Below are 13,613 nucleotides of genomic sequence, written 5' to 3'. Positions count from 1 at the left end.
TGAGATCTATAGTGTGCCATGCCCTGACCAGAGATCTATCCAAAGCTGTATCATCTCAGGGTTCCCAGCATCAGAAAGGACATAGGATTTTACACCTTGCTATCACCTTTTCTGAGTTAATAGTGATCTGCCTTGCAAGCATTTGTGCCTTTCTTTTTGGAATTCCAGAAGAATCAGCACTTCCCTCACCTGCTGTAAGAATTAGCTTCCATTTTTTAATCTACCTTCCCTGCACTAAAAAAAAAAAAAAGATAGCGTTCAACAACGTAATAAAAAGGTGTTTCACAGAATACGAAACATATTGAAACTTACAAGCTTGCCATTTTCTGTATGATCAAAATGTACATGACATATAGTGAAAGGTTTAGAAAGCTCAGATACTACTAAACATGTTTTTCTCTGGTTCTGTACAATTTGGAGCCAGGATGCTGGGTGCGGAGGGGTAACGACAGATAAATCAACTACTGTAGACATATGTGCACACAAGTAACATAATAAAATACCAAGCGCTTATCTCTTCTGCCCTGTCTGACATCCCGAAAGCACACGGGCCTAGAGATCAACTAGATGCCAATGGGCATAGAGGCCTGAATCTCCATGTGTGTGCACATGGACTTTGGAAACAGTTCCCACTAGACAAAGACTCTTGGCTATGAAAGGTATCTTTAAGGAAAAGGCTCTAACCAGAGTGGAAGTAAGCCTCTTTTCTGTCAGTTCCATCAGATATGAAGCATCAGTGCAAAGTCATCTCCTACTCATTTAGGACATGGTGGCTAGAGGTTTTGGAGATCCAGATCTTTAACTATCATATTGTCCATCTTCAAACTATTTAAATAGGTCATTGCTCAGCATCATGCCTGTGATTCCACAGAGTCACTTTCTAACAACAATCTTAAAAATATCTGTTCCACTAGATGTTTCTGCCATCTTTGCCTCCTCATTTGTCTAGAAGGCAAGGTGCTCCCAGAAGCTCAATACAGGTCCCGGTCACAGAAGAGTGACCAAGTGATGACAAGACATAGCAAAAAGCCAAGCATAAAAAAAAGCATTAGGCACGCTCAATAGTTACAGTAAGTCCTAGACCAAGTGGACATCTAGAAGCAAACCCCAGATGCACAGCAGGATTCCAAAAGTGGAGGCAGGGCAGAGAAGAGCACGCAAAGAGCCCTCAGACCATTCTAGAACAAGCAATACCCAACATGGTTGTGATTATCATGCAACTTCCGCTGTGAAATTCCACCAGATTTTACCAGGAATTTAATCTCCAGAGAAATTCACCGGTTATGCTAACAGAAGAAGCAGGCAGAAGTAGCTGAGTGTGGTGAATACAGATTTAATAAAATAAATAAAAATCAGTGCAATCACGTTAACAAACTATAAATGCAGACAAGCTACAAACTTACCTTAAGTAAATTCCATTTTTTAATTTCTTATTCTGGGCTTTTGAACTGAATTATCTTTATTTTAATGATGTGCATAAAATTGGAAGTTATATTCAGGAAGGCTTCATCTATACAGGCTGCACTGATACAGTTTTGTGTACAACATATGTGATTAAATCACGAAGACTGATTAATTCCTGTATTCTCAACTAGCAATTTCTCTAATGATCCTCAAAACCCTGTAAATTTAGATATGAAAAAATATCTGAATACTGTAACTGACCAATAAAACCCTATAACAGAAGGCTCAGAGGAGATGGGCAAGCGTGATATGCCCATGAAGCTCAGGAAATAAAGTAAGGTGTGACTAACCACAGCTGTTGCAAAGAGGCTAACTACCTCAGCACAATGGGGACTGGAGGGCGGCCTTTGCTTTGGATAAACAACTGTATCAGTTGAATGGATCAACTGGTGGTGTGTTTCTCCCCAATTTCATCAAAAGAATGTGAATGCCTGAGTTAGCCAGACCAGCGTGGGGGGATGCATATGTGGCTCAGCCCAACATATGAAATGAACAGACGACAAAATTTCAGAGAGCAACAGGCTTGAGCTTGTTTCAACCCATGTATTCCTTTCCGGCGACTGGAGATGCCCAGCGTCGTGACAGTGAGCATATTACAGAGACTGGTAATGGGAATCACATTGGTATTACAACTGAACTGTGTATTGCAATTTCTATATTTTGGTATGTGTAACTTACAAAATATACTGAAAACATAGTACAAATATGTCATTCTGCTAAATCGGAAATCCCACATCAAATATCTTCAAATACACACATTTTCTATTAAACATTACATGCTCCATATGTGGATTATCTAAAAGAACTTGGTCAGAGAGTATTATACTCTGACAAATACCTTTACGGGAAATAATGCTGCTTTCTTAGAGCAACAAGTGCCAACACTCATTCAACACAAACATCCATGACCAACTTGCAAAAAGGGTATTTTACTTGCCACTGCAAACAGCTGTCCCTTCTCACCCCCAAAAGGTTGAGGTCTGCAGACTAATAAGCCACTTGTTTTCTACCAGGCACTGTTTGTTCAGGATAAGAAATACTTTTTGAAGGCTTTGAAGTTACTGTCTACTATCTTCATTTGAATGGACTCCTTTGGAAAAGTGTGATGATTTTTCATTTCTGGGGAAACAGCTGCAGCAGCCCTGTATTCTAATACTCAAATAAATTTGTTCCCATTCAACAGTATTTTAGTTTAAACATTTTACCAGGAGTCCCCACATCAAAGTAAGTGCACACAGAAAAGTTCTGTCTCTAAAAAAAGCAAAAAAGAAAGAGAAACACTTAGTTTGCATTAATGAGTTATCCTTGCAGACTAACTTCTATCCTGGGAGGTCACATAGTTTCAGACCCTTGCTATTTTGTGTTATTTTGTAAGACTTTACAGAAACCAGGCGATACTCAACCTAGCACAGACACTACCTGATAACCAAAGAAATATAAAATATAAATACCCATATTATGAGAACAACCTGCTAAGCCACCCTGTAAGCCTGAAAAAAACTGCCTTGTATTCAAGTACTATTTCAGCAGTGCTTAGGACTTTCACTATGGTCAACGACCAGCCATAATGCAGAACTGTGCTCCTTGGTACACAACACTTCTGCATTTCTGACCAACTAAGAAACAGAAATCTGAATACTGGCACCAACCATCTTAAATCTCAAGGTCTGCCCAATCTTAAAAGTTGTAAAATATTTAGGAGACCTATCCCAAATACCATCTACTTCAGACAGTGTAATAAAGACTAAGATGTTCCATTTAACATCCAACTTATTAATTCTACAGTAGTCTATAAAGCTCAAGAACTATTTTCACATACTAGAAATATCTTCCAAAAAACCATTTCTCCGAGTAACACATCTTACTCCTTCAGGATGCTTCACTATGTCTTCTTTAATTTCAAAAATAGAAAAGGAAAGTAGGACATCTAGTTCAACTGAGGCTACCAGCAATTTTCTGTAATCATAGTATATTCCATGTGGTTATCTTGCAAGCCTTGTGAATGACAACTGCCAGCTCTCTAGCTAGAGAAGGTATTTCACAAAAATGATACCTTAACCTGACTGCAGTGTTGTAGACTGTAGGAGTAACAAAAATCCACCTCACCTTCCTTTAGCTCATTTATGTAGTATACAGTTGAAACTTAAGAATGCCAAACATTCAAGCTTCATATTCAGTCACTACAAAACATGAAAAACATTTAGAGTATTTCTGTATACTCTGGAGGATGTACTATGATGAATTTAAAGCCTGGTTGCTGAAAGCCTTGAGGTGGCATCAGAGTTACCAAAAATGCATTGACAAACACATCAGACCAATCTGTATCTTGTTGGGCAAAACATTCAGCTTTGATTCTTCCTGTTAAAAAAAACTCCTTGAACACTGGAAAAGTCTGCTTGAACATTTCATATATTTGTCACTACTTATTAATCAGAAGAACAAAAGATACAGAATCCCAAGCACACACTAAAATGATCAAATCAACACTAGTGCGTTGATAAAAGCAAAGTTTATGTATAATAGCACTGGATCAGTTCAGAAACCATCACCCAAGGAAGACAGCACTGGTGGCCATATCTCACTTCACTCCAAATAGCATATTCCTCTGCTTAAATCCTGATTCACACAAAGCCTTTTAGAAGTTGAAGGCCAAAAGACTTTGGGTCTAGATATCAGTCATTTGTTTTGCCAAAGAGTTGCTAACTTTCTAGAAGAGAACATTTAAGCTTTGAAATAAGATCATATGGCTCCTCTCCAACAGTCTGCTTCTATCTCATAACACCTTGAAACGTTGAGCTTCTCAAAATGAAGGATGGCACTTGAAGAGCAAACACTAATAAAGAATTTTAGCACGCTGTGATATATACTACTACGTATCCACAACAAGATCAGACTTTAGTTGCCATATAATTGTATTAAGCAAAAATAGCAGTACAAATACTTGCTCAGTATTTTTTGTTAAAATGAAGCTCCAAGACCCAATCATTGATAATATCCTTGACAGCTATGCAGTTACTTCATAAAGTGACAAAATAAAATTCTACATTAAAAAAAATCCCAAACTTACTGTTTACAACAGTTCTCAGAACAAGCTAGTGTCAGTGTCAATTTAAATGCAAACATAACTCACTGCATAATTACTCCACTTATGGTAATAAACTTTCTTATAATTAGTATCAAGAAAGCAGCAACACTATTGACCAAGCTTTTTTTTGTGAATTATGTATGCAGAAAAAAGTGCTGCAGAAAATTTATGACTTAAAAATATTTTTAAAGACTTTGTAAAAGACTCTGTAGGCTGCATCTGCTAACCCATTATCCATTTTATCCCTTCTAATTGTTTAGAGTAGAACATTTACAAAACAAATAACTAGAAACAGATGCCTGTCCCAAATTTATACCTTAATTATTGTATTTTATTTTCCTTCTCTTCTCCGCATTGTAACTGTATCATTCCTCCTAGCTTCTACAAACCATACTGCAAATGCCAATTTTATCGCTCAGTGTCAATTAGGTATCACCTGAATTCTTTCACCAACTCAAAAGCAGGTCTCACAACTAAAATCTACTTACTAACTTATTCGACTCCTGCAAAATTCCACCATGGTCTATAGGTGATTTTATATTGAACTGAAGCCATGATTACATAAAGAACTGAGTCAAGATAATGGTCTGCTTACGCTAATAGGAGAAGGTCTCACTCCTTTGTCCCTCACTGTTTTCTACATTAACTGGACACTCCGTGAGCCCATTCAACTTACTAATTCAACAGAAAGCTGTCCAACAGGGGGCAAGGGGAAAGAAGGGTTTGGGCTAACCTTCTGTCAAAGCTGGCTTGCCAAGCCAGACAGACTCAACAACCATGACAGCCAACACAACACTTACAGCTGAAACACAGCTCAGAGTAGATCTTCTTTCAGCAGTAATGTGACCATTTCATTCAGTCCTATAGAAGAGCATCTCAGGATCACCACATACTTGCCACTCTTCACCAAAAAAGTAAGTAAAAATGTATTTCTCTTATTAAATTAGCTACCCTAAGACTTGTCCCTTACACTACTGTTTTTCGTGACTCACTAAGAAAAAATTTTGCCATAGACTCTCCACACAAAGCTAGCAAAATAACTAAACATACATTCTGTGACATCTGGACTCAAGTAGACTCCATGTTAAACCACTTCTACATTATTATAGATTAACATTTCTGATTTATCTGCATGGGAAAAAAAAAGGGTAAAGGAAAGACTGAAACTAATGCTCCATCAACCAGTCAACAGATTAAAAGATGACACTGACTGTTCAATTAAAAAGGAAATCTATGTTTCTAATGCAAGACAAGTGCTATTTTAACTTAGCAGTTATTTAAGTTATCAAAGCACTGTTAATAAGATAGGAAGGTATCTACTAGAAGTGGTCTTCAGTGAAGACTCTCCACTTACTAAAAAAGAAAAAAAAAAAATCACTTCTCTCACCTTATCCTCCAAGTTAAACAGAAGAGATGTGACTTTTTCACCAACATAAGTGTAAAGAATTGGGGTTTTTTTCCTGCAAGCTGCGGATGGTAAGAAACAGTAATCAATGAATACCAAAATCCTTGTTTCACCTATTAGTTTATTAAGAAATCATCTACATGTCAAAAGGACCATGAACTGCTGTGATAACACCAACTCCATTTCAGAATTTCTAACATTTTCCATGACAAATTTCATTCTGATTATTTTGGATATTACTTTCATGAACAACTGATGATGCCACTCTGGAGCAATTTAAATTGTTTCCAAGTCACTGCTGCCGCAGGCATCCCTTCCCCCTCTGCTGTCAGTTGCATGTACACATACTCTACCCCTTCATCAGTACTTACAGCTGCCTAATCTATCATGAGCTATTCCAGGGTGCTAACTCACTGCCCCCAAAAACGAAGTTCTATTCACTGATCTTCAATCTGTTAGTTTAACAGCTAAGCCTATTTTCACCATTTAAGAAAAACACCCATGAAAATCATTAGAAAATTCAACTGCACTTCAAGCACACAACAAACAAAAACAATTCACATCACATAATCCTGAGATGACAAGAACTAAAGCATCTTTTTTCAAAGAAAAAACAAATTATTGACTTATATCTCACTATTCATCCAATTATCAAAATTATCCTGAAATTACTACTGACAGACTATAGGCTGAAGTTAACAGTCATCTTTGAAGATTAGCTGAAATTAACTAGGACTCAAAACAATGGAGATTAAGGAGGATTTCAGAATCACCACATGATGTTTTTATTACTTACTGTGAGTCTGGTCTGAGTTTTTGTACCAACCTTCTACACAATTTTGGGAAAAACTTTTTGCTTTACAGGTGAGAAAATGTTACTCTGACCTCTTCTGTTAGGCACTTAATGATCTGAAAACAAATGCTGCAGAAGGCCTTGGTAACAAAACAGGACTCCTATTTAACAATTTGTATTTGTAATCATAGTCTGACCTCAGAGCTGAGAGGCTCAAAGTTGATGTAACCTAAACTGTATTCTTTATTTTTCTGCTAAAAGGAAGTCTTCTACAAGACAATCCTTCTACAAGACAAGGACAAAGAACCTGTCACAATCTAAAAGATTGTGATAAAAGAAAGAAAAAAAAAAATCAACCTACGACTACAGAAAATTACTTAAAACAGCCCAAAGGCATCAATGGAGAGATCAAAAAATTACAAAGCCTAGTTTGCACTCAGAGTTCTGTTCTGTCTATGCACGTTCTCTTTGCCTACAGTTTAAGAAAAAGCTCTGTTTATGGAAATAAGTCACAAAATTCTATCTTTTCAAACAGAAATACAAACATTATTCCTCTAAGTCATAGTTATATTGAGCTAAGCAGAAGTCTTCCTCTGATGGGAAATTATCTCTTCCCCATTACCAAGAGATACATGAATATTTGCAGAAGTTTAGTCATCCCAACACAAGACAGGAACCACAAAGCCTTGGGACAAAACATTAACTAGCTTAGAGTAAACATACAGTACTGCTTAGGAATACTGAATTAACACAGGAAAATATCAGTTTTCCAAACCATCTTATCACTTCCTAATCTTGAATATTCATCCAAAGACAGGGGAAAAAAATCTGCCATCTGTTGCTCAATATCCAAACTAAAGAAACCTTTCAAACACAAACTTGCAAAACAAAAAAAAAAGTTTCAAGTTATTCTAACTGCAATATTTGTTCTACAAGATTACAAAGATTCTTCAACTGTCTCCTGAAGAAAGTACATTAAGGATCCTCTCAAGAGTGCTTAAAAGTTCCAGTATGAAAGCTGCTAGTGTCTAGCTGTCTCAAAATGTCAAACGGATAGAAAAAAGAAGGGCTCAGAAGCACCAAGAACACCAAAACAGACAGTAGTAGATATATGTGCCTGTTTGGAGACTCAATTATGAGACTGGCGAGGGCAGGGGAGGGGAGGGGAAATGAAACAAATGTTAAGAGAACCAACTCAGTCTTTTTATTCATACTGAAGTTTAGCTTTCCTCCTACCCACAGAAGCCTACTCCATTTTGAAAGCCCTCAATAAACCATAGCATTTATTTTTGCCTTTGAAATATGCATCTGATCATCTTTTATTTTTCCCCTAGACAGAGCTTTTTTTATGCTACTTCTATCATACAAATATTACTAGTTTTTAAACATAATTTATATGTTCCATAAGAAACTTAAGAAGTGCCATCTTTGTGCTACCAGCATTCAGAAAAATTAGAATGGGCCACACTATCACATGCAACTTGATTATAAACTACATCTGTGATACACTGTTTATTTGGTAATAGAACTAAAAGGCATTATTAGTCTTCCTGCCATTTTGGTTTTGGCACACAAATGTCATACAGCTGCTTTTTCTCCCCCCTCTAAGTGTACTTCTATACAATGGTATACAATTTGCTTCCCCCACCCCCAGTACTGCCCATTCAAAAACCTTTTACTTGCAACACAGTGACAGAAATATAAAGGCATTGACACTACTTCTATCAGCTACCTAGCCTCACAAAACAAAGATCAATCTTCTACTAGAGATGCTCCCCCACACTCCAAAATTCCTTCTACCTAACAAGTTCTATGCTCTTTATTACAAATATTCAGTTGGAAGACATGATCAATAGAATTAAGAAAATTCTAACATTATTTTAAAGTTAGAAAAGAGTTCTGAAATGCCAGATTATAACAACCTACATAGTTTTCAACATAGGCTGGACTTCACAATTACTATAACTTTCCAGTCATGGAAGAAAACCGTATTTCAAAACAGAATATCGAACCACAGAAAATAATTTAGTCTATCCCACAAACTCAATCCAGTTCTTTATTCGTGTCAAACTAATAAAAAAGCACCTCTCTTTTCAGAATGGGGTAGGAGGAAAAGGAGCTCCTATGTCTCACATAACAACCTATAGCAAAGGAAATCCAGAAGCTACCTAAAAAAAAAGAAAAAAATCCATCTAATATCTTCAAAGAATAATGATGACATAAGGGGGGGGGAAGAGGGGGGAATCAACACTTCTTTTCTTACATATATAATAATAATAAAAATAATACATTTCAGGGGTTTTCAACATGCAGAGTCAAACAGAAAGAAAAAAAAAACCAAAACCAAACAACCCCCAATGAAGCTCACAGTCACCATCACCAGTGCAAAGTGGCCTTCAAGTTTCCTAGAGCATAAATTGAAGACCAACAAGGAAAAACTGAAGTAACTCCCTGGATTAAGTAATTTCCAAACTAGACAAGAAGGAAAAAGCATAATAGTGCAAATTCTTTCAGTACATAGAGTTTACAACTTCATACCAGATCTTTCAAGTGGAAGAACTCAAAACTTCAGTGCCAAGAGAGCAAAGTTAAGTCATTTTTAAGAACACAAAGTATACACAAAAATATTTCAACACAAAATGCAATTAACGCTTCTCAATTTCACACTGAAAGATAAAATTTAACAAAATCATATAATCCAAGCAAATACCAACAACTAATGCTCAGAAGCCCCTATCTAAATAGATTTCTATTCCAAACACATAGAGCGCTAAAACATGCAACAGATGTTTTGAATATCTGTCAAGAGAGAATAAAATCTGTCTGATAACCAGTTCAACAAGCAGTAGTACAAATAAAGAAAAACGATGGTTCTACAATTCTTAAGCTACAAAATGCAGATCAAAATTCCTACCACGATATTAATACACAAGAGCAACCCTGCAAACCCCTGGAACGGTAAAACATACACACGCACCAGTAGGAGTCGTCACCAAATTGCATGCAAAAATCCTCTTAGCTCCAATGAAGTCAGTGACTCTGATGAGACCTTTACCTTCATTTTCCATCGAAACTGTACTTGAGTCGATAGTTACAAAAGTCTTTAGCAACAGCAGCACTGGAGCAGGAGCTGAAAGGTGAAGAGACAGATGCCCCAAGATCCCAGGCAATCACACTGCTCCCTTGGTTCCCACCTGCAGCAACATCTGCAAGAGAAACTAGCGCTAAAAGAAGGAGAAAAAAAAAACCAACCCACACCACAAAACCAAACAAGCCCCCAAAGAAACCCACACAATAGCCGAACCCCACAGGTTTCCACCACCTTTCCACTCACGCCAGCGCGGAGCGGCACACGCGGAGCCCGCAGAGCTGTCAGAGGCCACCAAGGATGAAAATTAGTTGCCCAGCAGCTACAGGAACGCAGAGCGGCAGCGCCGCCGCCTTCCCCTCGCCACAAGCGCCTCGAACAGACTCGTCCCATCCGGGGAGGGGCTCCGCACAGAATGAACGCCCCGCACCTAAAAATAAACCCTCACCCCAGTTAATCCCTCCGCCGCCCTGCCCGCATCCCGTCTCCTCAGCGCCAGGCGGAAAGGGGAGCAGCAAGGAAAGCGGCGGCTCCCTGAAGCGCGGCGGCGCCGGCGCTGCCCGCGGCAACCCCCGCCCCGGCTCCCTCAGCCGCCCCGGCCCCGCCCGCTCACCCTGTGGCGTACGCTGCCGCGGGAAGCGGGGCGGTGGTGGCGCGGAGGGGGAAAGAGGCGCAAGCAGCAGCTCCCTCACCGCTGCCGCCTCGCCGCGCCTCTCACCTCCGTGATGGGGGGCAGCAATGCCGGCAGCACAGCCTCATCCCCGCTCCGCTCACTTCCGCGGGGGGAGGGGAGAGGCAGCGGACGGGGCGGGGCGCGGCAGCGGAAGGGCGGGCGGATTTCACCCCCCCCCCGATCCTCAGCGCGCGCACAGGCGCCTGCGCCTCAGCAGCGCGGCGCCGGCTGGTAGCGGGGGTCCGCCTCTACGTCCCCCGACCTGGCTCTGGTGGCGCGGGCGTCGCGGCCTTCAGCGGCGGCCCGGGGAGAGTTTCGCAGGCTGCCGGAGCCCCGCCCCACCCCAGCGCAGCGAGCCACGGAAATAAACGCGTTTAAACGCCCCAGACGCTACTGGGAGTTCTGGAGGAGCCCCCGGCGTGGAGGCCTGCGCCGGCGGTGCCCGCCCCCGCGGCGAGGTCTCCTCATCTCCCTGCCCGGGCAGAAAAAGCACGTCACCATGAGGAAGATGGAGCCGCGAGCAGCGTTGGGCAGTCGGAGAAGTCGTTGGCCCTGCCGGCCTCTGTGGCAGGACTGGGAGCCAAAGGCGGCCCTCCGGGCCTGCGCCCTGGGCTGGTTGTGGGAAAACAATCCTGTAATGCCCGCTCGCTTCGGAGGTCGTCTTTGCTGCAGTCCGTGCTGTGTGTCTCCGAAGAAGTACTTGTATGAAAATAAGCATGGGCTAGCCACAGTTTTTACACCCAGACTCTTATTTGTAGTCCAGTTAGTTTTGGATCACCAGACAAATTATCGTGTTCTTTCCAATGTTCGCCAAAAAAAAATAGCAAGACTCCATACAAAATTGTGACTACTTTTAAAAGCTGGCTTTAGCTACCAGTCATGTAACCACCAACCCTTATCACTAGTTAAGTACTGTGGGGAAAAAAAATGCTTTACCAATTCAGTTATGTTTACTTAGGCACCAAAAGGATGGTATTTGGAACTACAGTGTTCCAATGCTGAGCTCCAAGGCTCAGGAGGTTGTTAAAAGTAATTTTCACTGATACAATAAATTTTATATTTAAGGTATGATGCATAGCATAGTAAGAACAAAATACCTTTTGACTTTCAAGGTCAAAATCTAATGGAGACATGCTAATTGTAGGCTCTACCCCCCATTTCTAAAGGAGCATTGTTACTGATTTGTCATTGATTTGTTATTAATTAGAATCAATCATATTTAATTTTAATAGGAATATAGAATTATAAGAAATATTTTAGTAAAATTATATATCTATTGCATTTGACCCACAACTAACAGCTGCTGTGAAATCCTCTGTATAGCCCTGTACCAAGGCCGGAGGAACACTGGTCAAAATCACCTAGCAGGAACATTTAGAACTTAGATAGCAAGGTTAAGACTTAAGATAATATGGATATAATGTTCACTTGTAGGAGTATAATATAGCTTGAAAGAATGTATAAAATGTCAGAAATTCAAATTAATGGGAACTGAGAAGAGCTGAATGAAGCAACTTGTAGTTATCTGCCAAGAAACAGTTAGTTACCTGCCAGGGGCCAAACTGCGCAGAATCACCTGAAGAAGGTCAAGAAGCGGACAAGTGAGGAAGACTATGAAAGACCACCAGAGGACTCTAGAAGACCACCAGAGACCTTCAGTGTGCTTGCGTAAAGGACATTAACATATGCTAATGACTTCCCAGAAATCTGATGAATATACAAAAGACTTCCTGGGAATCTAATGAATATGCATGAGCAGGTTCAATATATAAGGTGTATGATTTTGGTGTACAGGTGTGCGTGGTTTGTGAGAAGACTCACCCGCGCACCCGGCTGTCAATAAAGAAGTGTCTGCTTATCTACACTAAATTGGTGTTGATAAGTTCTTTATTCCGAGTTTTTCGGTAACAGCATGACAACATGGTCCAAGAAATACAATTGCATTGACATCTCATGATTAACAACCTGTCACCTTGGCTTTGTATTTCTTAAGCAGCAGAAGAAAACAAAAATCAGTCTTTGTCAGTTCATAAGAAGCATTTAACACAACTAAATTTAAAACATTTTAATTAAATCTCCCAACCCATAATAGCATGCCTCTATGAATCCCTCAGCTAAACAAGGTGAAGTTAGAGAACATATGTGCTTCTTTTGAAGCTCTTGAAGATAAATTTGAGTGCTAAAATAATACTTATTTGTCAATATATATTGAGAGGTAAAGAAGAGTTGCAAGTGCTGACAAAGTACAGGCCCTAGGTATTTGCATTCAGGAAAATAAGATGACAACGAGCAGGTTAATTGTTTGAGAATACCTAATGCATGATTTCTGACCTGTCCAATATAGGTGCCATGTTACTTGAATATTTCCATGGTTACTCCATGAAGTATCCCACTACAAGTAGGTAGCACTGTCATTGTAGCAATGACTCTTCTCCAATATACATGTTTGTAAGGCTACTTGTGACACTAGTTATGATGTCTCAATTTCAACATAAAACTGATGCACAATAACTCATTAGAAAAAACAGTTACTTTGTTAAAATAGATAGCTCTTGCTTTCAGATGTTACTGTTCAATAAGAAAAATGTATATAAATATTTCCATGAAGAAAAAACCCATAGCCTATAGGTCCTAATACTGTTTACATCCACAACATATTTAGACTTCTTTACACTATGCAGTAAAAGGTTTTGGTGAGAAGATTGGAAGGGAGTTCTTGAACATAACTGAGCTTCTTTACAACTGGAGCTATTGAGATCTAAGTATCTGTGACAAAGTCTGCCTACTAAGAAACATCCTGTGTTCATGTGTCCTAAAAGAGGAGAAGAAAGTCAAAAGCAAGCCCTACTGTATAGAGAGAACTAAAAAAGAAGCTTTATGCCTGGGGCTTAATCTCTTTCACATTAGCATACATCTGCCAATCATACATGCCTGTGATGCTGCCAGGCAGTTGGGAAGCACCTTTTCTGCATTATACCAGGACTATATCCATCCTTGAAAATTGTATTACTGTTTCTGCCATACTCTACACCTACAAACGGTGGTTTGTAATAAACAATGCTCAAAGTATTTTATCTCCATCTGCTGCTAAATATTGTTTCTTAA

General features: G+C 39.6%; 1 protein-coding gene across 6 annotated transcripts in view; it reads right to left on the bottom strand.

The window, feature by feature from the left end:
• Positions 1-10,644, bottom strand: part of ATP2C1 (ATPase secretory pathway Ca2+ transporting 1) — a 53,015-nt gene extending 42,371 nt beyond the window's left edge. The window contains exons 1-3 of one of the 6 annotated variants that reach the window (XM_075057367.1): positions 10,554-10,644; positions 9,803-9,953; positions 5,937-6,016 (exon numbers count right to left, since the gene is read on the bottom strand). In XM_075057367.1, the coding sequence (XP_074913468.1) occupies positions 5,937-6,016; positions 9,803-9,815 (93 nt within the window). In that variant the 5' untranslated portion in view covers positions 9,816-9,953; positions 10,554-10,644. Of the gene's footprint in view, positions 1-5,936; positions 6,017-9,724; positions 9,954-10,448 lie in introns of those variants that run through there. The other 5 variants (XM_075057363.1, XM_075057386.1, XM_075057394.1 and 2 more) reach the window with 5 other exon arrangements.
• Positions 10,645-13,613: the final 2,969 nt, after the last annotated feature.

This window comes from Buteo buteo, chromosome 2 (genome assembly GCF_964188355.1).
Source record: "Buteo buteo chromosome 2, bButBut1.hap1.1, whole genome shotgun sequence".
Taxonomy (NCBI): domain Eukaryota; kingdom Metazoa; phylum Chordata; class Aves; order Accipitriformes; family Accipitridae; genus Buteo; species Buteo buteo.
The sequence above is the reverse complement of the archived record's forward strand: the minus strand, read 5'-3'. Positions and strand labels throughout refer to the sequence as shown.